Raw genomic sequence first — 26,618 nt, 5'->3', positions numbered from 1 at the left:
AAAGTGGCCAATGCCAAGTGCCCCAGAGGGAGTGAACAGAACAGGGAGCCATTGGAGGATTTTCCTCTCTCCCCCCGTCGCCGATTCCAGAGAGGCCTGCCGTGTGGGAGGGGAGCAGCGAAGAGGGGACCGTGTCTGCTGGCCTGCACAGAAGGCGCTTGGATACCGTGGCAGTAAGAGGAGCGAGAGAAGGAGCAAGTCCGGAGCAGGGCTCCATTATGCACCAAGTCCCTGCCTGGCAAGGCTCCCCCGAGATGCAGAGAAGAAAGGAGCAAACCCTGACAACCCAGAGGAGGAAGGGCAAGGGGTGTTCTCAGTGACCTACGCACCCAGTGGGCCCAGCACGATGGTCCCAGCAGGTGACAAGGGGCCAGGGTGGCATAGGAAGTTGCGGCAGGTTACACCAGCCAGGGGTCTGGGTACGTATAACGGAGAGATTCACCCGCCCGGCATCGTCTGGGTTTCTTGGGGGCGTGGCGGTAGCGGTGGCGAAGGGAGAGAGTCGTGGTCTCCCAGGCCAAGCCGGGGGGCCCAGCTCATGCCTGCAAGCCAGCCTGGAAGGAAATGTGCAGCTTGATAGAGACAAAGCAGACAAACCAGGCGGCGGCGGCCGGCTTAAAGACCAACGTGCAAGCTCTGGCATGACCCTTTGGAACGAAGGGCTCCAAAGCAGCACCTGGATGGGGCATCATAGGGGAAGGGGGGCAGAACCAGCCGAGCTTCTCCTGGGCAGTGACAGGGCTGAAGCCAGCCTGCCTTTCACTGTCGTATTGAACAAACTTCCTGCAGCTGTAGCGACTTTTCTCCCACCCTTAAATTTCACATTTAAGTGCCCAAACTTAGTTTGCATGTATTAGCTGTTGTAAATCTGTCATCACAATAGTGCCGGGGATGAATAATGCATTGCGGGGCTGGATTAGTTTGCTCTCTCCTCTCTTATTTATGACACGAGCCGGCTGGGACTTCTTTGCAAAAGGGGAAAAAAAGACGTCTCGGCGCGGGGCATGCTGGGTAATGCCCTGCAAATCAGCATGTGGGCTGGGAAATTAACAGAGTTTTAGGAAGGCTGCAAAGCTGCCAAAAGGGCAGAGTTCCAGCGTTCGGGCCTCTGGTGTGCAGGGGATCGTGCGCGTCGCTTTCCTCCACGAAGTCCGTCCCTCCACGCTCCGTTCTTCGTGGGGAGTTGGAAGAGCCAACAAAGCGGGGGGAGCTGGAAACAGAAATTGGACATCTGGACAGCTCGCGGGTTGGGTTTTAAACAGGGTAGCCTCACGAACAGGGTATATTTCTCGTGGGACCCCGTGGGGATCAGGTCTTGGCCGTCCGCTATTCGGCGTTGTCATCAAGGATCTGGAAGAAAACTTAAAATCGTCACTGACAAAGCTGGCAGATCCCACACACCCACATGCACACAGCGAGAGAGAGAGACATACACACACTCACAGACACACACAGATAGAGACACACAGACACAGACACAGAGAGAGAGAGACACACTCAGGCACACACAGAGAGACACACAGACACACTCATAGACACAGAGAGAGAGACACACACACACTCACAGACACACAGACACTCACACACAGAGACACACACACTCACAGACACAGAGAGAGACTCAGACACACACACACACACACACACACACTCAGACACACAGAGACACAGACACACTCAGACACAGAGAGAGACACTCAGACACAGACACACACACACACTTCAGACACACTCACACAGAGAGAGCGACGCACACTCAGAGACACGCAGAGAGAGAGACACACACACAGAGACACACTCACACAGACACACAGAGAGACACACACACACAGACACACTGAGACACAGACACACTGAGACAGAGAGAGAGACACTCAGACACAGACACACACACACACACTTCAGACACACTCACACGGAGAGCGACACACACTCAGAGACACGCAGAGAGAGAGACACACACACAGAGACACACTCACACAGAGAGACACACACACACACAGACACACTCAGACGCACAGAGACACACTCACAGACACACACACACACACACACTCGCAGACACACACACGTCAGCATGAGAAATAAGGAGGGCAAGTCCTGCATTGCCTGCTAAGCTGGGTGCCAGCGAGCCATCCGTTACTGTGGAAAGAGCCTCGGCCCCACGCACTGGAAGGGGGAGTCTCTCCTGGGAAGCAGGGACTCGGGCAAAGTTGCAGACGGGTCTGGGTGGAAGGCGAAGTTCTGAGCCTAGCTCTGCCAGGGACTTGTTGGGGGGCCTTTGCCAAGTTATCCACGACCAGGGGAGCAGACAGCACCTGAGTGCCCCTGGACAGAGGTCTGGGGGGGGCGGCTCTGCTCTCCCGGAGAGGGCGGGGCAGAAGGGGCGGGGCTGGGGACAACCTGTTCTCAGTGTCGCCTGGAGTGCAGTCCCCCCAATGCACGGCGCATGCGGCACAGTGCTCTCGTGGTGATTTGAAGGGCCCCTTTGAATTGCCAGATCCAGGGGCAACTGCTCCCTTTGCTCCCCCATGTCGGCGGGCCTGCCAACGAGCTGACTTTGAGCTGCTGAGCGTCTGTAGCTCGTGCTGGGTCCCCAGCACCCCCAGAGTTCAGGCCACTTACCTCTCTGGTAATTGCCCCGTCTCTGAACATGGCCAACACCTGCCCCCCTCCTTTCCGGAGCAGCATTGCGTTAATGAATGCTCCTGCTGCCGCTTGGGGACGTTGGGCCGTGTGTTAGCTCTGCGTATTCACAGCTTTCTCCCTCCGTATCCGATGAACAGTCACTTAACCGCATTATTACTTCCCTTATGACTAACACGAGCCACCAGAGGTATAATAGCGGCTCTGCAAACACCCCCTCTGGTTACAGTATAAATAGAATTTGACGGAGCGCTGTGTAATGGGCTCTTGTATTTTCGTGCACGGGACAAAGTGCTGGCTGATGAACCACAGGGCAAGTGAATCCCACGCTCGTGGGGAGGAAGGTGGAGGTAATCTAATGAGGCTCTTGCCAGCCCCTAATTTATGCTTCAGCAATAATCTTGCTCGATCCACACCCAGCTTTGCTCGCTCCCTTTGGTTAAGCTGCTTTCCTCAGGAACGCAAACCCCGCGCCGGCTGTGTCTAGACGACATACCTTTTCTCAAAGGTTTACAGGAAAAAATGAGGTTTACAGGATCTTTCGACAAAGGGTTTTGTTTTCGAAAGATCCCTGCCTAAACTGCCGCTTTTCTATTGAAAAGCCCTGTTTCGAAAAAACCGTGACCACAATTATGCAAATGAAGCACGGGAAGTTTAAATTCCGACTTCATTTGCAATTTCAAAGTGTCTAATTTACATTCCTTTTTCGAGCAAAGGGATGTAGTTTAGACACAGCCTCCTTCGTGTTTGGAGACAGGCTGGCTCCAGCTGAGATCGGGCCTCTGTCGCTCTAGGTGCTGTATAAATGCATTCGTAAGAGACAGGACAGGCGGCCGGAGGAAACTTTAAAACCTGATTGCTGCTCGTACACATCCCAAGAGATGTTCCTTGCTCCAAAGGGCTAACTGTTGAAGGAGGCAGGACGGAGAAAGGGTGTATTCTCTGTAGTACCGGTGGGAAAATGAAGCCTCACAAAAGGGAACAAAAGAGACTTTAGGTTCTTAGGTTTCTAAGTCACTGAAGGTGAATTTTCAGGAACGCCTACGTGACCTACACAAGGTAACTCAGTGAGGATGGGCTAGAGATGGGTGGGAGATGATCCTCCCCACCCCCCATGCATATGGCTGTCTGATTTGAATCTTCTCCCCCTCCCCCGTCTCGCTAACGTCAATATCCAAATGAAAAGTCATTCATTGGAAAAATCGCAAATTTTCGTTTGGAAAATGTTGCCTTTTGGGGAGGGGAGAAAGTCTCCACTTTTTTAAGTCTGGCGATTCCTGGAACCCGGCCCTGTTTCGCAAGCAGCTTCTCTTCCAGCCGATCAGTCGCTTTTGCGATAAAAGTCCATCCAGAAATTCCCAGCTGTCTCTAAACACAACGCAGCTGGGAACCGGAATCCTGTTCCGAGAGCCAGTCCTGGACTTTACAACCCCACCATCCTTCTCAAAATGCCACGTTCCACCCAGGCTCCCATGAAACTCACCAGGAAAAACTCCCATTAACTTAGGCTCCACGTCCCCAAGAAAGCTTCTTAGTATCAACAGCAGGTTGGAAATTTCCTGGCACAACTGATGCCTCATCAATACTAATGACTTTTCCTGCCTTGCTTGCTGCTGTGTGGATTTATAGAGCCTCTATTTTATATAGACATTTCTAGGTACATAAATACTGTGTTGCTGTAGGTAAGCTTGTGGCAGCATTTCCAATGTAATATTCAGGATTTTATAACTCCCACCATAAAATGTTGCTCTGAGCTTGGACGCAATGCATAGGATCTTGGCCCGGGTTTTATTGCTAGACTGGGGGAAGGAGAAAATAAATCAGCTGTCTGGCTACTTTTAACACATGCTGGTGGAGGTAGGTGTGAGCACAAGAAGCGTGGTCCAGGGGTTAGGACGCTAGGCTGTGATTTGGAAGACCTGCTGTTCCAGCCTTGCTCTGCCCCAGGTTTCCTGTGTGCACACCTGGGGCAAGTCACTTATCCACTCGGCCTATGTCTACGCTGCAGAGTTTTTGGCACAGCGCGGCGGCCATTTTGATGTAAATGAAACGGCGATTATTTAAATCGTCGCTTCATTTCCCTATGTCTAGAAACCTCATCTACGTGGCTCCGTCGACGGAGCCATGTAGTCTAGACATACCCTTACTGTGCTATGAAAACACCCCACATCCACCCCAAGTGCAGCAAGTAATAGCGCTCTAAAGCACCAAGCTTCTGGCAGTCAGTTATTCCCTTCGTGGAGGCAGCTTACCTACAGCGCTAGGAGAGCGCTCCCCCCCAGCGCTGATGCCGGGACCCCACTGCTGTGTTACAGCCCTGCGGCAGCAGCGCATTAAACTTAGCTGCGGGAGCCTAAGTAACTGGGCAGGGAACACATAGCTGATAATGGGCTCTTCAGTCTAGCTGAGGAAGGTGTAACAGGATCCAAAGCCAGACGGAGGCTGATTTGTCCTTTCCCAGTGAAGGTCGTTAACCATCAGGACAAGTTACAGGTTCTGGGACAGTCTCCCTGGTTGGAGATTTTTAACACCAAGGTTGGATTTTTTGGAATCAGATTTGCCACGGAAAGGTTGCAGCCGATTGGTCGGCTTGGGGTAAAGTTTTCCAAAGCGCCTCATTCCCCATTTTGAGAAGCGCCCTGGGGGTTTAGGCGCGGAAGTGGCAGCGACAGTCAGGGAGCGGTAAACACCCAAGTGACTCAGAGCCTGTCTGCGCGGCCAGCCTGGGTGTGAAGCTGCCGCACGGTAGCTTGCGGGGCACAAACGCTTCTGCAGGGCACGGTGCTATCGTCCCGTTGGGAGCGGAGGCTGAGTTACGTCATTCTGAATTGGTTTTTTTACCCTTTACAGTTCAGAGCTTATTGTTTTAAGGTCTGAATGATGCATTGTGCGTGTCTCCTTAGACTTCCTGGAGGAATTCAGAAGCCCTGCCTCCACGGCACCTTTTTAAACAACTCCCGTTGCTTTCCAGAGCCAGACTTCCCTCTGCCCAGGGCCAAGCCCAGAACCTGACTGCAAGGGCATGTCTACACTGCAATAAAGTACCCGAGCGCAGGCCTGAGGTCAATAACATTGCAGCCGAGACATTCAGCCCCCCCTCCCGTCTCAGAGCCCAGCATCCAGCCCCAACCCCGATCTCTACTTTGCTATTTTTAGCCCCCACAGCCCAAGCCAGAGTCAGCTGCTCCGAGACCAGAGGGGGCTAGACAGACCCGCAGTTCCCGGTAAAGCTGAATCTTGTAACCTGTGCTGTAAGCCTAACCTACGAGTTAAGCCTTGTGCGTGAAGACCCAGTGTAAATCAATTGCCACCTCACCTGGAAATGAGTCATTGGTTGTACTGGACAAAATCCTTCCTACTCTCTTCGCTGGGCTGCAGGCTGACCCGGCTGGAGGAGCCGAGGCCAAGTGCCTGTGTGCAGCGTATGAGGTGGAGTCGGGAGGTGATCTACACTGGGTGAGAATAGAGGGGATGGAGTCCATGACATGCACTGGGGACGTCCCTGTTGCTGGGATGGTACGCGGGAGGCCCTCAGATGCTTGGGTGATGGGCAGCAGCGTAAAACCCTTAGCTAGGCAGAGATGGGCCTAGCCCCGCAATCTGAATTGCAGAGCTCGGCAGAGCTGCCGAGTTGCAGACTGAAAGGGTGGTGGCTTCCCCACCTGATCCGTAGGGTCCCTGCTAAGGCGGGTGGGGTGGTGAGCACAGCCTGCCACGGACACAACAGGAAGTGCGGTCCCTGCCGACGGTCCCCCTGAAAGGACGCAGGGAACGTCTGCCCTTGGAGCCGGTGGGCTGATCCCCAGCTTCCGGGAGCGTTCGGAGCCTGCTCGGGCGCTAGCAATGGACCGGAGCTGCACGGGCTGGCTCCCTGGCTAGTGTCTCGCGAGCGTGTGCTCAGTCACTCCTGGCGCTGCTGCTCACTGGGAGCTGGGACTCGTGCCCCTGCCCAGGTGTAGAGACACAGGAGAGGCCTGCAGTGCTGGAGAAGGGGCTGCAGCTGTTGGACGCTTGTGGTTTGGGGCAGCGGGTACTGAAACCAGAGAGGGGAGGAGGGGCGTGCGCCGTGGTGCGCGGCTCCGGCAAGAGCCGGCTGAGCTGTGGCAAAAGCCAGCAGGGAGCTGTTTAAAGAGCTGACAGGGACCTGGCTTGCAATAGGCCAGTCCCCGTAGGAAATGTTCAGTTACTCTCACCGCTGACTAAAACCCCGGTGTCCGGCGTGGAGGGTCTACAGCAGGGGTGGGCAAAAGAGCCTTCACGGGCTGGATCCGGTCGATCTGGCCCACGGAAGCCCTAGCGCTCCACCGCCCCCAGGCCACTTAGGGCCTGCGAGCGGGGAGAAGTGCATGAAGTTTCCTCTGCCGTGTCCCCACCCTGCGAGGAGCTGGGGGCAGAAGGGGGAGCCTGCGAAGTCTCCTCCCGCCGCCAGGGACATGGGCACCTAGAGCGATCCTCTGCAGCGGGTGGGGGTTGAGGGGGGGCAAAGGTGCTCACCCACCCCCAGACCAATCATGGTCTGCGGGTGGGGAAACAGGGAAGGATCCTGGCCCCACCCCTTCTGCTTGAAGCTCCACCCTCACTGCTTGAGGCCCCGCCCTGTCTGCTTGAGGCCCCGCCCCTGCCAGTGCGGCCAGGGGCCGCTTCAAAAATTTCTGAAGTGGCTCCAGGCAAAAAATTCTTGCCTACCCCTGGTCTAAAGAGACACCTCAGAAATAAGAGGCATTGAGCGATCAACAGTCGTCCCCTGCTGTACAGCCGCTGATGTGGTGGGTGCGTTGCAACGAGAGTGACTCGTTCTAAGCAAGAAATTGGGTTCACCTGGGACCTTCCGAGCAAGCTGGCAGCCTGCACGGATTGAGGCCATTGGGATGCTGGGCTAGAGAGCGCTTGAATTTGTCCTTTCTCTGGCTCCGGGTCCTTGGATCTAGTAAACGGGCTCCCTGCGTTTGCATGCGTGAGCCTGCCCTTGTCTCCGTGGCTCACTCCCATGCCTGGCTCCACGGGATGCCGGGTGCTGCGTTGGAGCCCGCTCGTGATGCTGCTTGGCCCTGTTGTTTCTAGTTCACCGGAATGTTTATCTTCTTGGAAAGGAATCCGATTCGCCTCGTCTCCTCCCGCATGCAGCCTGCCAGCCCCTGGGAGGCAGCATCTCACGGAGCAAGGACACGGGGCGTTCCCTTCTCTGCTGTCACAGGGGCATGAGCAGGTGGGGGGGACCTGGGCGATGGGAGAGGGTGAGGGTGAGTAACTTCAACCGGGCTGATGCGTACGGTCAGTTCCTATCGAAATTGTGAATTCCTGCAGCACTCCGAATGCAGAAGTGCTCCGTGGCAACTAGGGTTGTAAAATCCTGTTTAATTGGTCAATCCCGCCATGGCCATCTGGAGGCTTCTCCCCTCCCCCAAGTACAGCTTGCGAAGCACTCCCCTCCCCCATAGCTCGTAAGCCGTCCCCGCACCCTGAAAAATGGCCCCCTGCTCTCTGTGCTGACCTGGGTGTCAGCTGGTGGGAGCCTAATGTGGCCAAAAAGCCTCTTAAAGGGGCAGAGCTTTTCTTTTCTTTTTTTTTTTTTTGCACGATCAAACACAACCGGGGGCTCCTTTTAAAGGAGCAAAAGGGGCAGGTTTTTTGCTTGACAACTTTGCCCCAGCTCTTCACACTGGATCCAGTGCTATCTTGGCTCTTTGTCCAGAATGGATTGGCCACCCCTGGGTTAATCGGGTAAACCCTGGGGTAAGTGGGTGGGCTGTCCCAGCACACCTGGACTGGAGCAGCCCCCCACCACAGATGTGATAGAGTGCTTTCCCTCCTCCCCCCATTACAGATGGGGGCTGCTCCGGCAGGGCTGTAACACCCCTGCCCATGGTGGGCCGTGTGGGGCTGGAGCATCCCTTGCCCGCAGCGGATGGTGTGGGGAGGCTGCGCCAGCCCCACTGGTTGGAGACTTACTGGGTAACGGGTTAACCAGTGGCCAAGCAGTCTCAGCCCTCCCCTTTCATCCCCCCTGCAGCAAACCTTCGAGGCCCACCCGGACGAGGAAGCCAGCGTGACGCACATGATCAAGGCAGGCAGCGGCGTCTGGATGGCCTTCTCCTCCGGCTCCTCCATTCGCCTCTTTCACACCGAGACCCTGGAGCACCTGCAGGAGATTAACATAGCAACACGGACCACCTTCGTCCTGCCAGGTAGGGCGAGGCGGGGCTGTTTGGGAGGGGGCAGCCCACTGAGGCTCAGCCCCATGGTCAGGGGGGTGTGCTGGAGGCTGTTCCTGTGCATGGGGTGCTAGAGAGGCCGGGGGGAGGGGTATTTCTGTGGAAGGCACGTGACCCTTTGGGAAGCTGTACGTCGTCTTAGCAAAGGGCTGTGTCCGTAACGGTTGCTGGGCCAACTGTTCTCGCGGGGGGGGAGGGGATGACCATCTCCAGCCTCTGCATCCCAGAGCGCAGGCTGTGGGGTCCATGGGGAAGTTGTCTGGGGTGAGGCAGGCTGCATTTGCCCCAATGGGATCCAGCCGCAGGACCGTAGCCGGGGTCAGGCCTGGCTTCGTGGCAGCCATGGAGTGGACGGGACTGTGGGGAGATGCCATGGGGAGCAGGTGAGCTTGCTGGAGGTCTGCAATGCCACACTTTGGAGAAAGACCCCTTCCTCCTCCTCCTCCCCCGCCTCCCGCCAACCAGGGAAGCAAATCAGCCTGGAGACTGTACCAAGAACCTGTTCTCCCCGGCCTCAGTCCGGCAGTCGAGTGTCTGCAGTGTTGCTGCGTTCATTCTCACTGGAGAGAGCACTTCCTGCCTACAAGCAGCAGGGGGCGCTGTACTGAGTGGGCTGGCCGGATTTTTCTCTCGGCTTCCGATCCTGCTTTCTCTCCTTCGCTTATGGCCAGCACCCCTGGCCCGACAGGAACGCCCCGGTTTGTTGCTGTGCTGTGCCTCATCCCCGATCCTCCTGCTCGCTGTGTTGGGGCTTGACACACAGTTGAGCCATTCTGATATTCACCACTAGGGAGCAGTCATGCGCCTGCCGTGGGCACTTGGCTGCACTTTCGAACCTTTTCGCTTTCAGCCTCCTCCCCGCCGTCCCATGGTTTACAGGTTCCGTGCCCAGTCCAGACTCTCCCCTGTCCTGTTCCCTGCGTGAGCGAATGCTGCATCGTACAGACGGCCAGAAGTGGGCTCTGAAGCCGGGCCTGGGTATCTTACCAGTGTGGTGGAAGGGAGGTTTCCTTCTCCACCCCCATGTCCCACCCAGGCTAGAACCACCACACATATCGGAAACAAGGCAGATGTTGCCTGAGGACCAGCCTGCCAGCAGTTTCTTCAGGCGTATAAGAACATAAGAACGGCCACACTGGGTCAGACCAAAGGTCCATCCAGCCCAGTATCCTGTCTGCCGACAGTGGCCAGTGCCAAGTGCCCCCGAGGGAGTGAATCAAACAGGTAATGAGCAAGCGATCTCTCTCCTGCCATCCATCTCCACCCTCGGACGAACAGAGGCCAGGGACACCATTCCTTACCCATCCCGGCTAATAGCCATTAATGGACTTAACCGCCATGAATTTATCTAGTTCTCTTTTAAACCCTGTTAAAGTCCTAGCCTCACAACCTCCTCAGGCAAGGAGTTCCACAGGTTGACTGTGTGAAGAAGAACTTCCTTTTATTTGTTTAAAATCCGCTGCCCGTTAATTTCATTTAGTGACCCCTAGTTCTTATATTATGGGAACAAGTCAATAACTTTTCCTTATTCACTTTCTCCACCCCACTCATGATTTTATAGACCTCTCTCCTGTCCCCCCTTAGTCTCCTCTTTTCCAAGCTGAAAAGTCCCAGTTTCTTTGATCTCTCCTCATACGGGACCTGTGACAGGTGGGCAGGAGGTGACGATCTGCAGAGAAGCGACTCCCCCCTCTCCCCCCCAACCTTTTCCAGCTGTCCCATCCATGCAGGACACACAGAGCAGACGGGCCAAACGACCCCTTGCATTCAGGGGGAAGAGTCTCTGGCCTGGGCCCTGCCTCAGCCCTGAACCAGCGCTGGGCGGGGGGCCGTGTTATCCTTAAAGGAGAGTGTGGGCCAGACTCCGGCGAACTGCTCGGCTACAGGAGCCAGATGGGCTGTGGCCGCTGCTGTGGGAAGTGGCCTTTGTGTGATGCCTGCGTATGCTCCTGCTCCCGTCTTTCACGCGGCGCATCGGGCGTGGATTCTTTGCTGGTGATTTGAAAAGCTGTTCCCCACGTCACCCGCCGCCTGACAGAGGGGGTCCCTTTCTGGGCTGATGCTGGCCGACGTTCTCTTCTGCCTCCTCCCCTGCCAGTGCAGAGTGGCTGGATGCCTGTGGAGTAGTGACAGCCGGCTTTGCAGGAGGGCAGGGAAAGCGGTGGAGGGGGAAAGTGGGGTGTAATTGAGGCAGTGGGTGTTGGGGGGGGGGCAGAAATCCCACATTTCTGAGCATGGATCTTCGTTGCCCAGGCTCATCCTGGCAAAGCTTTGGGGAGCCAGGCCTGGGGGTTGGGATGCGCAGATTGTTTTAAAACCGTAGGCCTGGCCCTTTACATTTCCTCTTGCCCTAGTCTGGTCTTTTCCAAGGGCAGCTCAGCCAGCTGCTCTGCAGGGTGGATTCTCCAGGATGGCTCTTAAAGGGCCAGGACTGTACCCCAGTGAGTGGCTGAACCGGGGGCTGATCCCCCAGATTAAAATGCCTTGAGCGATCCTTCGGGCGGCTCTGACGGGTGTGGTGTGGCCGCCCACCCGTCATCTGCCTTCCCTCAGGAGTGCCCTGTTGCTGCACAACCGGGATCAGCAGTGAACCGCAGGGGGGCACTCAATGATCCCGAATGCCTACGCTGAGAGAGATGGGTGGGTGTGGGGGGAACACACAGGCCTGAGGCTGGAAATCAGGTGCTGGAGCAAGTCACTCCCATGCCCTGCTTTGGAGGCTCCTGTTGTGAAGTGAGAGTGATTATTTGCCTCCTCTCAGAGTGGGTGTGTGGCTGCAGGTTTGCAGGAGGCTGCTGGAGAGCTGGGTGCAATGCACGCTGGTCGGGCGAGGCCGCTATTCAGCTGCCCATGGCCCCACCCAGGTGCCATGCACGAACGTGGCACCCCCTGCAGCGTTTGTGACTCTGTGGCGCTGGCGCGACACATCAGTGCGGTTTCAGGCCAAGTCGGGCGACGTAGGTTCTGTTCCCCAGCTCTGCCATTTATCGATAGAGCGACGTGTGTTTAGGGAACTTGTCCGTGCCTCAGTTTCCCCCATCTTAACAATAGGGCTGGTGATGCTACTCCACCTTTGTCAAGCGCTTTGAGGTGTGCAGAGAGGGAGGAGACGGGCTTTCGAGGAGCATTGCTGCCTTGTTTCCCTTGGTTAAACCCTCTGTTGACGTCCGTGTCGGTGCAACCCAATTGCTTCCCTGAATCGCACTGAAAATTGATACAGACACTGGTGGTGCCAGACGCCTGCCCTATGGAAGGCTGTTCAGTGCAGAGTGACATAGGTCCCACTGGAACCACCCTCGCTTCCCAGCAGCTTCCTCAGAGGAGTCAAATTGTGCTCAGGCCACCTCCACTGAGTCCCCTTCTCGGCCCTCGACAGGCGTCCCTGTGTCAGGGGTGAGGCGTGTTGGCAGGGCAGCCGGGAGGGGGGTGCTGCCTGGTTCCGGTGCTGGTTAGTTACAGCACTTGGGTGTCTGGGGTTGCCACGCTGGCATCGTTCATGAGCTGAGAAGTCTCATGCACGGTATAAAAAGCCACAAAGTCCTTGTGCTTGGCTGCCTGAGGAAACTGTGCCGGTGTAATTACATTGATACCGTTGCTTTGGGTTTGCACCCGAGCCCGCAACATGAGTGCCTGCCGCATCTTTGCTCTGTGCTAATGGGCACACGCTAGAGACTGGACGCTGGCGTAGTGAACCCCACTTGCACGTTTCCCTCCTCTAGACAAGCCGCTGCATCTTCCAGCCCTTTCCTGATCCCTCTCAGAGAAATCTCTGCCCAGAGCTCCCCTCTTCTGCATTCTCATCCATTTGCCACTCTTCTTTTATTCCCAGGGCTGCCCCCATCGAGCATGGTCTCTCACGTCTCCCCAGCTCCTCTCCAAATTCCTCCCATCCCCCCACCGCCCCGAATCGCGATCGGACATGTGCACTGTCAGTGGTTTTCCAGGCAACCGATAGCGATATCGCAAGGAGTAACTAGCTGGCCAATGGGAAGCCAGGAGCTGGTGAACTCTGTGGAAACAAAGAGCTTGTTGTCATGCAAATGCTTGGCGGTGCTAACGGGGTTTTTTGAGTAGGCTGCTGGGATGAGAAATGCAGTCTGGGGAGTGACTCCAAACAAGCTCCTGGGAGCTGTCCGCCTCTGAGAGCCAAATTCAGTTTATCCACCAAATAGCGATAGGTCGTCGTCCTCTCCGGCGAGGCTGCCCTGGGACTGTCCTGCCCTAGAACTTTTGTCAGGGCTGTTCCCCTCTCTGGCACTCCGTGACGGCCTGCAAGAGAACTTCAAAGCCTCACCTCCAGGCACAGGTGACAAAAACTTCCCCCCAGAATTATAAGACAGATTTTGAGGAGTTGCTGCCACCAGCAGGTGCTTTTCTATCCCTAAAAACCAGGGGCAAACACTTGGAATCACCCCCAAGCCCAAAAAGAGCTTGAAAAGAGAAAAACAAGCTGCAGTCTCTGATAGCCGACCCCTCAGTCAGGCATGCAGATACACACACAGACACAAAAAGCACTTTTTGCGGAAAAGCGTCCGTGGCCAATCTAGACGCGGTTTTCCGCAAAAAAGCCCCGATCGCCATCTTCGCGATGTACTGTGCTGTCTACACTGGCCCTTTTGCGCATAAGTCTTTCAGAAAAATACTTTTGCCCGAACGGGAGCAGCATAGTATTTCCGGAAAAGCACTGACGATCTTACATGAGATCTTACATGAGATCGTCAGTGCTTTTCCAGAAATTCAAGCGGCCAATGTAGACAGCTGGCAAGTTTTTCCGCAAAAGCAGATGATTTTGCGGAAAAACTTGCCAGTCTAGACACAGCCTCTGTGTCTCTCAACTCCGGATTTCTCTCTCCCACACAAAGAAAACAGGCAGGGAACCTAGATCCAGTTCAAATTTCAACCCTCTATCTTGATTGGTTCTCTGGACCCCCTGGCCAACACCTTTGCGAACTACCTGAGTTTAACCCCTTAGTCCCTGGGTGCTGGTCAGGACTCCTGTCCATTACAGCTTTATGCCCCGTTTATCCCTTGCCTTCTGCATTGGCTGACAAGTTTCTGGTTCGATGCAGTTCTCCTGTATCTTGTGCTCAGATCCTGCGGCTACAGAAGCTGTAGAAAATCCAAAAATAGACTCCAAACCGGGGTTTACTTTTCACCCGGGGGGGGGGGGGTGTCTGCCCACCTTCCGGCAAGGTGGCACCAATGGACGTGCCCTCTGCCGAGACGGTAAAATTGCTCTAAGCTGCCAGTTAGCAGCGATCCAGCTGGGTTTTGCCTCCCCAGTGGAAGGAGCAGCTCTGGCATGTCTGTACTGTGTGGCTGCGTCTACACTGGCATGAATTTCCGGAACTGCTGAAAACGGAATACTATTCCGTTTTCAGTTTTTCTGGAAAAGGAGCGTCTACATTGGCAGGCTGCTTTTCCGGAAAAGCCCTTTTTCCAGAAAAGCGTCTGTGGCCAATGTAGACGCGCTTTTCCGGAAAAGAGCCCCGATCGCCATTTTCGCGATCGGGGCTTTTTTCCGGAAAAGACTACTGGGCTGTCTACACTGGCCCTTTTCTGGAACAGTGTTCCGGAATAAGGACTTATGCCCGAGCGGGAGCAGAATAGTTTTTCCGGAATAGTGGCTGATTTTGTACAGTAGAGCATCGTTGCTTTTCCGGAAATTCAAGGGCCAGTGTAGACAGCTCGCAGTTTATTCCGGAATAGTGGCTGATTTTGTACAGTAGAGCATCATTGCTTTTCCGGAAATTCAAGGGCCAGTGTAGACAGCTCGCAGCTTATTCCGGAAAAGCGGCTGATTTTCCGGAATAAGTGGCCCAGTGTAGACACAGCCTAACCGTGGGCTGTGGTAGGGGGATGGACCCACAGCTCTAATCTGGCGCAGTAGCTGGGGTAGTGGAGCAACGGCGCGGCGGCCACGCGCGCTTCATTGGGGGCTAGTGGCTCCAGAGCCCAGGTTCACTGGATTAAAGCTAACTCAGGGATGGCTCCTGGAACTGCAGTCTGTGATTACAGACATACCCTCTGCCTGATGCAGCTACGCCGCTGGCTGAAGTCAGGGCAGCCCCCCAGTGAGGGCCAGGCCTGAAGCTGGCCCTTAAAAATGGGCTCAAACCCCAGATTTTGGATGCTGACCCCAATTTCCAAGGAACCAGGGAGCTCTGCTCCATACCCACCTCTGAAAGCACCAGCAGGGAAGTCAGCTGGAAAGAATTCTGAAATTTGTCATTCCCCCCTCACGGCTTTGAAGTGTCGGGTCCCCGCCCTTCACTCCCGCATTGAACAGGAGTAATTGTTTAATTAGTAATAAAGGCAGTAGTCGTGTAAGTGGGTGGCTTTTTTTTTTTTTAGGGCATGTTAAAAAATTTATCACTTCCTTTTCTTCCTGGGAGAGTGAGTGTTTTGGCATTAATGCGTTTTTGAACTTAAGCTCCCTCATCTTTCTTAACTAGACAGGTCATTAATAAAGTCTTCGTGGAGAGCTCTGGCTTTCTCAAGCTGTATCTCAGCAGATATATTGCTTCGGTGAGTCCAACGCCGCGGCGTTAAGTCGCTGTGATAAAATATTTATTTGCCATTAGAAATCTGACTTTTTTTTTTTTGATGTCTTGCTCTTCCTTTCTGGGAGGGGGAACCCCGCTACCAAAGAGCCCTGAAGAGTTAAGGGTCTTCTCAATGGGACTGGCGTAATGGCAGTGCCGAGAAGAGTCGCTGGAGTTCGGGGCGCTGGTGTGCTAGGTGATGCACGGATGCTTAGGCACGGTCGGCTCTAGCAAGCTGAGCCTTTTAAATCATCCCAGCCAGGTTCAAACAGTCCCACCCCCACAGCATGGACACAATGATACTGCTCTAGCTGATACCTAAACAGGAAAGAGAACAACATGTACCCGCATATGACTGCATCCTAGCTCTCCTATAGAACTTTTCAGCAGTACCATTATCTCCATTTTCCAGATGGGGAAACTGAGGCACAGAGCAAGGTGGCTTGCCCAGGCCAGAGACAGAGACAGATCCGAGTTAGACAAATTGCAGGATTGGGCCACAAGAAATCTGATGAGGTTCAACAAGGACAAGTGTAGAGTCCTGCACTTGGGACGGAAAAATCCCAAACATTGTTACAGGCTGGGGACCAACCAGCTAAGTAGCAGTTCTGCAGAAAAGGACCTGGGGGTGACAGTGGATGAGAAGCTGGATATGAGTCAACAGTGTGTCCTTGTAGCCAAGAAGGCTAATGGCATATTAGGGGGCATTAGGAGGAGCATTGCCAGCAGATCCAGAGATGTGATTATTCCCCTTTATTTGGCTCTGGAGAGGCCACATTTGGAGTTTTGTGTCCAGTTCTGGGCCCCCCACTATAGAAAGGATGTTGAAGCATTGGAGAGGGTCCAGCGGAGGGCAACCAAATGATGAGGGGGCTGGAGCACATGACCTATGAGGAGAGGCTGAGGGACTTGGGTCTATTTAGTCTGCAGAAGCGAAGAGTGAGGGGGGATTTGACAGCAGCCTTCAACTTCCTTAAGGGAGGTGTCAGAGAGGCTGGAGAGAGGCTGTTCTTAGTAGTGACAGATGGCAGAACAAGGAGCAATGGTCTCAAGTTGTGGTGGGAGAGATCCAGGTTGGATATTCAGAAAAACTATTTCACTAAGAGGATGGTGAAGCACTGGAATGGGTTCCCTAGGGAAGTAGTGGAGTCTCCATCCCTAGAGGTGTTTAAGCCTCAGCTTGACAAAGCCCTGGCTGGGTTGATTTAGTTGGGATTGGTCCTGCCTAGAGCAGGGGGCTGGACTCGATGACCTTCTGAGGTCTCTTCCAGCTCTATGGTTCTATGATTCTATGAGTTCAAGTCCAGGGCTTTAACCCCTGGACACACTGCCACCATTTTGTGTCTGTAACTGTGTCCACGTTTGGCTTGGTACATAACTCTTAGAGCTATTTCAGTTACAAACTAAAACCGTAACGCTACCGGACTAGCTGCCTCACATTCAGGTTTTACTAGTGCCAGAGCTGGAGTGACAGCTGTCTCTGCCCTGGGGGGGTTAGTCTAAACAGGTAGGATGAACAAAGGGGGCCAGGGAAACTGAGGCTCAGGGATGGTCACTCAGAACTCCGCTCTCAAGCCTCCTTCGAGCCTTTCACAGCATTAGCCGGGAAAGGGCTGCGTGCGAGTTTAATGAGCAAGACCCTCATCTGGTGAGGCAAGGGAGGCCTGAGCGGGGATGGGGAGGATGCTGGCAGGATACACAGCTGAGCTGGTGGCTGGAGTGGAAAAGGCGGCTGCTGGGGGGGAGGGAAGGGGTGGAAGCAGCTGTTTGTCTCCTGCAGTGCTTGGGCATGGTGGGCGCTTGCCATCTGTCCTGCTCTGGTACCCTCCTGCTCTGGGGTTCAGTGGGGCTGCCTGCTCCTCCCCAACCCCCCTGCTGTTGCAGATGTCTGGGGGCCTTGGGCCCTGCTGGTGCTCAGCTAGGGGGTCTCCCTCCTGAGCCGGCGTGCCCTGCCCTGTGTTGTTTGCTTGTGCTGGTAACCAATATCCATGAAGAATTTGTTTCTCGCAAAGCCTCCTCCATGGTCCAGCCACACAGGGCCCCCGGGGTGGAGCCGCCGGGGGTCACGGAATTGCCTGACTCATGCTTCTCTCCGGGGCCAACAGACATGAACTACTGACAACAGAGGGACAAAGCCACGGCCCTGGCTTGGATCTAAGAGGCAGGTCCAAACCAGAGCTGGAGACTCTGCTGTGGCTGCAGTGATCCTGTGCCAGTCGTCCAGCGCCCCCGGCTCTAGGCTAACCCCGCACATGCGTGCTAGGGATGTTAAATCTCGGTTAATTGAATAGTCAATTAGCCTCATGAATTCTTGTCGGTTACTCGACTATTCTGTAGTCCCTGGGGGTGGGGCCAGCAGCCAGTGCGCTCCGGCCCCACTCCCATGGAACCCCCTGCCCCTCCGCACTGCTGCCTCTGGTGCCAGACGGAAGCTGGTCTGCGAGGGGAGCCAGTGTAAAAACCAGCTCCCCTTGCGGACTGGCTGCCTGTCACCCTCGCGCTGCTGCCTCTGATACAGAAGCAGCAGTGTGGGGTGACAGCAGCCCCTGTCCGGGGAAGGGGTCTGTGGAGACTGGATCCCTGCTCAGGGCAGCCCGGTGAAAGCAGTGCACCCTGGGAGTGGGGGAAAGGAGAAGGGAGACTGGGTATAATCCATAATCCTTCTCTTCCCCTGCCCCGCCCACCGCCCCGCCCCATCCCGTAATTGACATTTCCTCGTCTCTGGTGGGAGCTGCCTCCACTGGGGACAGGGTAGTGCAGGGCTACTCAACATGCGGCACATGTGGCCTGCAATCCATTTGTTTGCAGCCTGAGGAGTCTGGTTGGGAGCCCAAACCAGAAAGCAGTCAATGTGATGGTCTTCTGTTGAGATGCGCTGTAGTAGTTAAATCCCTGCACTGTCATTGCTCGTTAAAAGTGCTGCCTGTGGGTGGAAATCAGGTAACTGTTGCATTTTATTAATATCAGCAGAACTGACTTAAATGGGGCCTGCGTGTTGTGTCGTCTTGCCTTCATCTTTGTATTCATGCCCGTCCGTGTGCAAGAAGCTATTTGCATAGATTTGCATATATATTTGCATGTCTATGCAACCACACTGAAGTTGCGGCCCTTGGCATGTGCTGTGAGTATCATTATGGCCCCCACGGCTTCAAAGTTGAGTAGCCCTGGGGTAGTGTGTCTGCTAGCTCTAGAAACCAGGGAGCACTGGGATACAAGCAGGTGTTAATAGCACCGCTCTTCTTCTTGGCCAGTCCAGCCTCTCTTGCATGGGGACCGAGGGTGCCAGGGGGCATAGTGGCTGTGTCTAGACTGCATCCCTTTTCCGTAAAAGGGATGCAAATTAGACACATCGCAATTGCAAATGAAGCAGGGATTTAAATCCCCCCTGCTTCATTTGCATAAAAATGGCTGCCGCTTTTTTCCGGCTCGGAGCTTTGCCGGAAAAAAGTGCCAGTCTAGACGTGGATCTTTCGGAAAATAAAGCCTTTTCCGAAAGATCCCTTATCCCTCTTAAAATAAGGAATAAGGGATCTTTCGGAAAAGGCTTTATTTTCCGAAAGATCTAGACTGGCGCTTTTTTCCGGAAAAGCTCCGAGCCGGAAAAAAGCGGCAGCCATTTTTATGCAAATGAAGTGGGGGGGATTTAAATCCCCGCTTCATTTGCACTTGTGATGTGTCTAATTTGCATCCCTTTTACGGAAAAGGGATGCAGTCTAGACACAGCCAAAAAAGCCTCTGACATGGTCCCCCACTTGAGGCCTCGTAAGCAAATTAAGCAGTGATAGGATAAGGGGGAAGGTCCTCTCACGGATCAGTAACTGGTTAAAAGATCGGAGACACAGAACAGGATTAAATGGTCAGTGGGAAGCTGGTGGAGAGTTCCCCCATGGGTCTGCACTAGGGCTGTTCAACATACTCGCAGATGATCCGGGGAAAGGGGGGCACAGTGAGGCGGCAGCGTTTCCAGACCATACAAAATGACACAAGATGCTTAGGACTAAAGCTGACTGCGAGGAATTACAAAGGGATCTCACCAAACCGGGCTGCTGGGCAACAAAATGGCAGATGAAGCTGAATGTAGATAAATGCATAATGATGCCCATTGGAAAACATAATCCCAGCCATACGTACAAAATAGTGAGGTGCAGACTAGCTATTCCCACTCGACGTTGTTGTGGATGATTCTCTGAAAACATCCACTCAATGGGCCTCCACAATCAAAAAAGCAAACAGCACATTAGGGACGGTTAGGAATGGAGAGAAAATAGGGCAATAAATACCATAATGCCTCCATGCGCAGCCATGGTACGCCTACCCCTGAATGCTGGCTGCTGCTCTGGGTGCCCCATCTCAAAAAAAGAAATGTGAGAATTGGGAAAAGTACCAAGAAGGACGAGAAAACTGACGAAGGGTCTGGAACGGCTTCCAGCTGGGAAGAGATTGAAAAGGCTGGGTTTGCTCAGCTCAGAAGAGACGACTAAGGGGGGATATGATACAGGGCTGGAAAACCATGAGTAATGTGGAGAAAGGGAATAAGGACAGTGGGTGCAGGTAAGGCTGAGAGAGGCAAACTCCTAGCCCTGCCCTCGGCCCCGCCCCTTCTGCTGAGGCCCCACCCTCTACAGGAGCCAAGTCGCCTCCCCGCTTCCGGCACCACCGAGAGATGGGCAGCATGCCACACTACCCCTCTCCCCAAGCACGGGGATGGTGGCCATGCAGCCTCAGCCTCCCCGGGCCAGAGCACAGGTGCTGGGGGAGCAACACCCCGCCGCAGTACGCCTACAGCAGGTGTTGTGGAGGCGGAGTGTGAGTGGGGCCAGGCTGGGAGTTTGGGACGGCAAGGCCTCCCCCTGCCTCGCATACCCGCCACCCATGGATTTACCCCTTCTCATAAAACCAGAGGCAGGGGCCGTTTAATAACATCGCCCGGCAGCGCGTGTGGAACAACGGACGTAGTTCTTCACACTACGTAGCCGCCCAGTGGAACTCCCTGCCCGGGGGATGCAGCACAGGCCAGAACCGTAGCTTGGTCCAGAAGAGAACTCGAACGTCCCATAGCGGATAGGTCCCCCCAATGGCTATTCACCAACACGGGCAGGACCACACACCCTGCGGTGGGCATCCTAAAGCTCTGATTGCCCCCAGCCCCGCCCCTTCTGCCGGGGCCTTCTGGGGCACCTGGCACTGGCTACCAGACTTCTCGTGCTCCCCCCTTTCCCCCACACTACCATCCAGCTACTTGCTGCTGCAAGACCCCAGGAGCAGAGTGCGAATTCCTGTCTTACGTGGGGAAAGAAGCCACGCAGCCCTTCCTGGGCTGAGACAAAGGGAGGCGTGTCCCATTTCCCTAAGGAGCGCTCCGTCACAAGCACAGGGACCCTGGCTGGCACAAAATGGCTTGGACAGCACTGGGCACTAAATATCCTGCTCATCATCCGTCCTGCCCAGTTGGGGGGTTGCCAGAGCCCCCCCCACATTTGCGATCTGAGCCAGCCCTACCCCCCAACCCCATCCTACAGTGCACTAAGAGCATAGGGTGAATCATTACCAGCTGGCCTGGGCCCCTCGTGCGTTGGGAGGAGGAATCCAACCTGATGGGTCTTGGGGAACTCTTTGTATCCCACCGGCCCCCATGGAGTCCATGGGCTCCTCCGTCTGCTCAGACCTCCCCTCCCGCCATGCCCCAGGTGCATCTGCGCTGGCGAGCGGAGCCCGAACCGTCCTCGCTGAGCCGTCCGCCTCCCCGTCCTCCCTCTCCTGAACGTTGCCGCTAAAGTGAAAAGACAGCCCGGCGCTGATCATGCGGGACGAGCTAATCTGGACTGACATCAAAAACATGTTAATTCATGGCAGCGAATTATCCGTCTCATTGTCCGTGCCGAGGAACAACAGGGTGTTCTGTTCTCGCAAGCGGAAGGCACTCATGCGCTCCGAATGTAAAACACGGCTCCGGCATCGCGCCGTCAGGGCCTTGCCAGGAGATTGCCAGGCGCTGCAGCCCCGTGGCTTCCGGCTCTTCACCCAGCCAGGGTCGTGCCCGGGCCCTGCGAGGGTGCATGGGATGCTCTGCTTTCCCTGCCGGTCCCCAGCCAGGCTGGCACCTTGCTCAGCTTCAGCAGCTCTGGCTGGTGCCAGGCTCTGCCATGCTGCCTGTGGAGTCGGCGTGGCCTAGCCCCCCTGCTGCCAGTCCCCCCTTGCCTGGTGTAAGGCCACGCGTGCCGGTCTGGGAGTCTGGCTTCCTGTCAGCTCTAATCCGGTGGCTCCAGGCAGTGCCCCTTGGCATCCGCCCGACTCTCACTCCTGGCGGCTGCAGGGGAGCTCATCTCGCCGGGGCCGCCTCTCCCCCGCCTAGTGCTGAACCCGCTGGTGGGGCCGAGGGATGCTCACTCCCAGCTCTCTCCCACAGGCCAGAAGAACGTCCGGGTCACCAGCCTGCTGATCTGCCAGGGACTCCTGTGGGTTGGCACAGACCAAGGCATCATCGTGCTGCTGCCTGTGCCCAGGCTGGAGGGCATCCCCAAAATCACCGGTGAGTCTGCTCTCCTGGCCTGCCTGCCCCCGGGGGCTGGCCCGAGCGGAGGGCTGTCTGCGCCGCCAGCGGGGGGGCCTGCGTTGGGGCGGGTGGACCCCTGACGAGCGGTGGGACTGCGAAGCTGGCTCCTTCGACGGACAAGTGAAACGCTAGCGCTGGGGGGAGGGGGCCATGTAAGGCAGGCGAGAAGAATGTGCTCCCCCGTTCCCCCGCCTCAGAACGTTCTCCTCCCCTCCCCCCCAGCCTCAGGACGTTCCTCCTCCTTCCCCCCCCCCGCCTCAGAACGTTCCCCCCCTCCCTCCGGCCTCAGGATGTCCCCCCCCCCCCGGCCTCAGGACGTTCCCCCTCCTCCCCCCACCTCAGAACATTCTCCCCCCGCCTCAGAACGTTCTACCCCCCCCCCCCCCCCCTCAGGACGCTACACCTCCTCCCCCCGCCTCAGAACATCCCCCCCCTCCCTCTGGCCTCAGGATGTCCCCCCCCCGCCTCAGAACGTTCTTCCCCCCTCCCCCCTGGCCTCAGGATGTTCCCCCCTCCTCCCCTGCCTCAGAACATTCCCCCCCGCCTCAGAACGTTCTCCCACCCCGGCCTCAGGACGTACCCCCTTTCCCCCCGCCTCAGAACGTTATTCCCCCTGCCCTCAGGATGTTCCCCTCCTCCCCCCGCCTCAGAACATTCCCCCCCTTCCTCAGGACGTCCCCCCCCGCCTCAGAACGTTCTTCCCTCCCGCCCTCAGGATGTTCCCCCTCCTCCCCCCGCCTCAGAACATTCCCCCCCTTCCTCAGGACGTCCCCCCGCCTCAGAACGTTATTCCCCCTGCCCTCAGGATGTTCCCCCCCTCCCCCCGCCTCAGAACATTCCCCCCCCCTCAGGACGTCCCCCCCCGCCTCAGAACGTTCTTCCCTCCCGCCCTCAGGATGTTCCCCCCCTCCCCCCGCCTCAGAACCCCCCCTTTCCTCAGGACGTCCCCCCCCGCCTCAGAACGTTCTTCCCTCTCCCCCCCGCCCTCAGGATGTTCCCCCTCCTCCCCCGCCTCAGAACATTCCCCCCCCCCCCAGCCTCAGGACGTCCCCCCTGCCTCAGAATGTTCTCCCCCCCCCCCGCCCTCAGGATGTTCCCCCCCTCCCCCGCCTCAGAACATTCCCCCCCACCTCAGAACGTTCTTCCCCCCGCCCTCAGGACGTTCCCTCCCCCCCCGTCTCAGAACATTCCCCCCCACCTCAGGACGTTCTTCCCCCCGCCCTCAGGACGTTCCCCCTCCTCCCCCCGCCTCAGAACATTCCCCCCCTTCCCCCGCCCTCAGGATGTCCCCCCTGCCTCAGAATGTTCCCCCTCCGGCCTCAGGACGTCCCCCCTCCCAGCCTGAGGACGTCCCCCCTGGCCTCAGAACGTTCTCCCCCCCCCGCCTCAGGACGTGCTCTCCGTAGCGCAGGGGATGCAAGGTGGCTGGCTCGGGGCTGGGAGGGCCATGCCCAGGGAAGGCCCTGTCCTGGCCGGAGGCGGTGGCGGTGGCGGTGACTCAGGCAGTGCTCTGGATGCCCTGAGGTGCACTTAGCGGTGCTGTGCTCCTGGCAGCCCAGCTGCTTGCTGGGGTCTGGGGCCCGGAAGCCCCACGTGCTGGTCGATCCGCAGTGTGCCGCACTGAGCCACGTCTTCACACCACCCACTGCTGTGCCCTCTTACAGCCACCTCACGGCGTCGCTTGGTGTTCGGGGGCAGCCTCCCTCCCTGGGCTGAGCCTTGGGCAGACGCAATGGGACCCTGGAGAGGTCACGCACCAGGGAGTCTCATGGAGGGGCCTTACTGTGTCCTACTTCCCAGCCCCTTCCAGCGGGGGACATGTGGGGGCCAAAGCCCCAGATGAACCCCCTTGGGGGCTGTCTCGGAAAGCAGCCCCTGGCTCTCTGGCTCAGCACTGGGGCCAGGGTCATTCCTCTCCGCACTTGGGGAAGGGCAGGGTGGGGCCAGTTCCAGGGATGAGCTAGGAGGGTTGCCAGGGCTGGAGTAGCAGAGGAGAGGGGTGCCGCTCAGGGCTGGGGTGACCCGGCGGAGCTGTGTGTGTGGAAGCCAGCACAAAGCCCCTCTTTACAGGCCTGCTCCAGGCACCCCTGCAGGACCTTGGCTTCTGCAAGCCCCCACATGGTGTGTTTCCCCTCTTGCCCCCCCCCCCAAGCAGCCGCTGCATGTCTGCCCTGCTCGGGCACCGTCTGAACCCCGAGAGAGGACGCGCTGCCTTGGCGGGGACAAAAGCGTTTTCCTCATCGCCACGGCGGGTGGACTGAGCTTCTCTTGCTGGCCTGTCTGCTGGGGATCTCCCAGCATCGCCCCCACGATACAAACCTGGAGTCGCAGCGCGGCGAGGCAAGGGGACATGGTGTAGTCAGGGAACAGAGCCACAGCAGGGAGGGGCGGGACGGGGGTGTGTGTACAGTGAGGAGAGCCAGGAGCCACTAGCTCACATGACAAAGGCCAGGGGTGGCCAGCGGGGGCACATGGCACGTCAGTCCGAACCCTCTTAGTGCTGTCAGTGGGAACCAGGAGGTGGTGAGCTGTTGGGCGTGTGGGGGTCTGCGTGTGCTGGCAGGCTCAGGGTTAACAGTGAGGCGCGGAGAGCTCCGGCCGTCTGTGCCTCTCAGAATATCGTGCTCTAGTTATCGAGGCAGCAGGGAGCCGCCGGGGCTCGGCAGACGAGCCTTGCAATATTTATGAGGCGTGAACTTGATTTGTTTTCTGAAGCGTTTCCTGTTAATAAAACCTCTCCCTCTCTCCCTCTCTGTCTCTCTCGCACGCTGTCCCTGCTCGGCTCCCAGGGAAAGGCATGGTCTCTCTGAACGGCCACTGTGGCCCTGTGGAATTCCTGGCCGTGGCCGCCAGCACCCTGGCTTCGGACGTGCTGAAGAACGACAAGGAGGAGGAGGGAGGCCAGGAGGAGAAGCCGGACGGCCCGTTGCCAGAGCCGTGTGCCCACGACAACCCACCCAGGGAGATGAGGAAGAAGGGGATCCTCCTGCAGTACCGCCTCCGCTCCACCTCCCACCTGCCTGGACAGTTGCTCTCGGTGAAGGAGGCCTCTCTGCCGCTGGGCGGGAACACCCTGGAGCACAGCGAGGAGGACGGCTCCATCTACGAAATGGCTGACGACCCGGACGTCTGGGTGCGGAGCAGGCCGTGCGCCCGGGACACTCACCGCAAGGAGATTTCCTCGGTGGCCATCGTCTCTGGCGGGCGGGGCTACCGGAACTTCAACCCCGGCAGCAAGCTGCCTGCCTGCAGCGAGACGGACAGCACTCTTCTCATATGGCAGGTCCCGTTGATGCTATAGCGTTGGCAGCATCCGCTACCCACAATGCACCACGGAGAGTGCCTAACCCTGGCTCCAGACGCCTGCCAGCCTCTCGGAAGAGCAGCCTGCACCAGGGAATGCTGCGACTGTAGCTCTTACTGTCCCAGGCCGACCGGAAGGACTTGCCGCTGGTCAGGAGGGAGTCGCTGCTTCACTTACCAAACAAAGCCCCTCCTCACTCCCCCTTTTTTAAAGACTTTTTTTCACATTTCCTGTAATTTTTCTTGAGAAACTAGCTTGTTTATGGGGGTTTCTTTTACCGTTCTGGGTGTGTTGGGAACAGCGCCCTCCCTGCAGGCTGAGGAGGTTTGCTGAGCTCTTGGGCACATCCCTTCATAAGGGGGCGCGAGTGTCTGTGTGTGAATATAGAGAGAGAGATATAAATCTAATTCTGTATATTATTATGTGTATAAATAAACCATCTGTATATATTGCGGCAGCAGGAAGCGTAGGAATAAAGAGGCGCAAATTTCAGCCCGACGGGTTCTGTGTTCTCTCAGGAGCCCCTTGAGATCAGCTGGCCGGCCACCTGGGTTCATTTATGGCACCCGGCTGGGTTGTGTGGTGCCAGTGGTCATTCTTCTCGTACCTCTGGGGCTTGGACTCAAGCTGGGCAGAGAACGACCGGTCCAGCCATGAGGCGTTTCAGGGCATGGCTGCTTGGGCATGGGAACACAGCTGGCATGTTTTCCATGACACACCCGACGGCTGCCCCCTGAAAGAGCAGTGGCCAGGGCCCTCGGGTGGGCTGGCGCAAACCCAATGTCAGGTCACAAGAGTCCTAGAAACACGGGGCTGGAAGTGTCCTTGGGAGGTCACCAAGTCCAGGCCCTGCACTGAGGCAACACCAAATAAATCTAAACCGGCCCTGACAGCTGTGTGTCCAGCCTGTGCTCAAAGCCTCCAGTGATGGTGATTCTACAACCTAGGGATGTGAAAGGCTAGTCGACAAGCTTGTCGACTAGTTGCTTCCCCCTCACCCCCTTTTGCTTTTTCTGTAAGAAAGAGACGGGAAGGAGGGAGACCAGGCACCACGCGGCCCGGCGTCCAACTCCTCCCGGCATTTCAAAGCGGCAGCACCGCGTGGAGCCCAAGGTTAGCTGGGGAGGGGGCTGAGTGCAGCTCTGCTTTGAAATGCCGCCATGGGAGCCCAGAGTCAGGCTCCTCATGGCAGTACAAAGTGGCAGCGCTGCGTGGAGCCCGGGGTCAGCTGGGGAGGGGGCTGTGTGCGGCGCTGCCGCTTTGAAACGCCGCCATGGGAGCCCGGAGTCAGGCTCCTCACGCCAGTACAAAACGGCAGCGCTGCACGGAAGCCCGGGATCAGCAGGGAGTCCCCAGCT

General features: G+C 56.8%; 1 protein-coding gene across 9 annotated transcripts in view; it reads left to right on the top strand.

Moving 5' to 3' along the window:
• ARHGEF10L (Rho guanine nucleotide exchange factor 10 like) overlaps positions 1–25,752 on the top strand; it is a 207,266-nt gene extending 181,514 nt beyond the window's left edge. For 8 of the 9 annotated variants that reach the window (XM_089773156.1, XM_089773155.1, XM_089773157.1 and 5 more), the window contains 3 exons: positions 8,657–8,831; positions 21,810–21,932; positions 24,746–25,752. In XM_089773156.1, the coding sequence (XP_089629282.1) occupies positions 8,657–8,831; positions 21,810–21,932; positions 24,746–25,257 (810 nt within the window). In that variant the 3' untranslated portion in view covers positions 25,258–25,752. The other variant, XM_075906178.2, reaches the window with a different exon arrangement.
• Positions 25,753–26,618: the final 866 nt, after the last annotated feature.

Source organism: Pelodiscus sinensis, chromosome 24 (genome assembly GCF_052426305.1).
Source record: "Pelodiscus sinensis isolate ZL-2025 chromosome 24, ASM5242630v1, whole genome shotgun sequence".
NCBI lineage: Eukaryota > Metazoa > Chordata > Testudines > Trionychidae > Pelodiscus > Pelodiscus sinensis.
The sequence above is the reverse complement of the archived record's forward strand: the minus strand, read 5'-3'. Positions and strand labels throughout refer to the sequence as shown.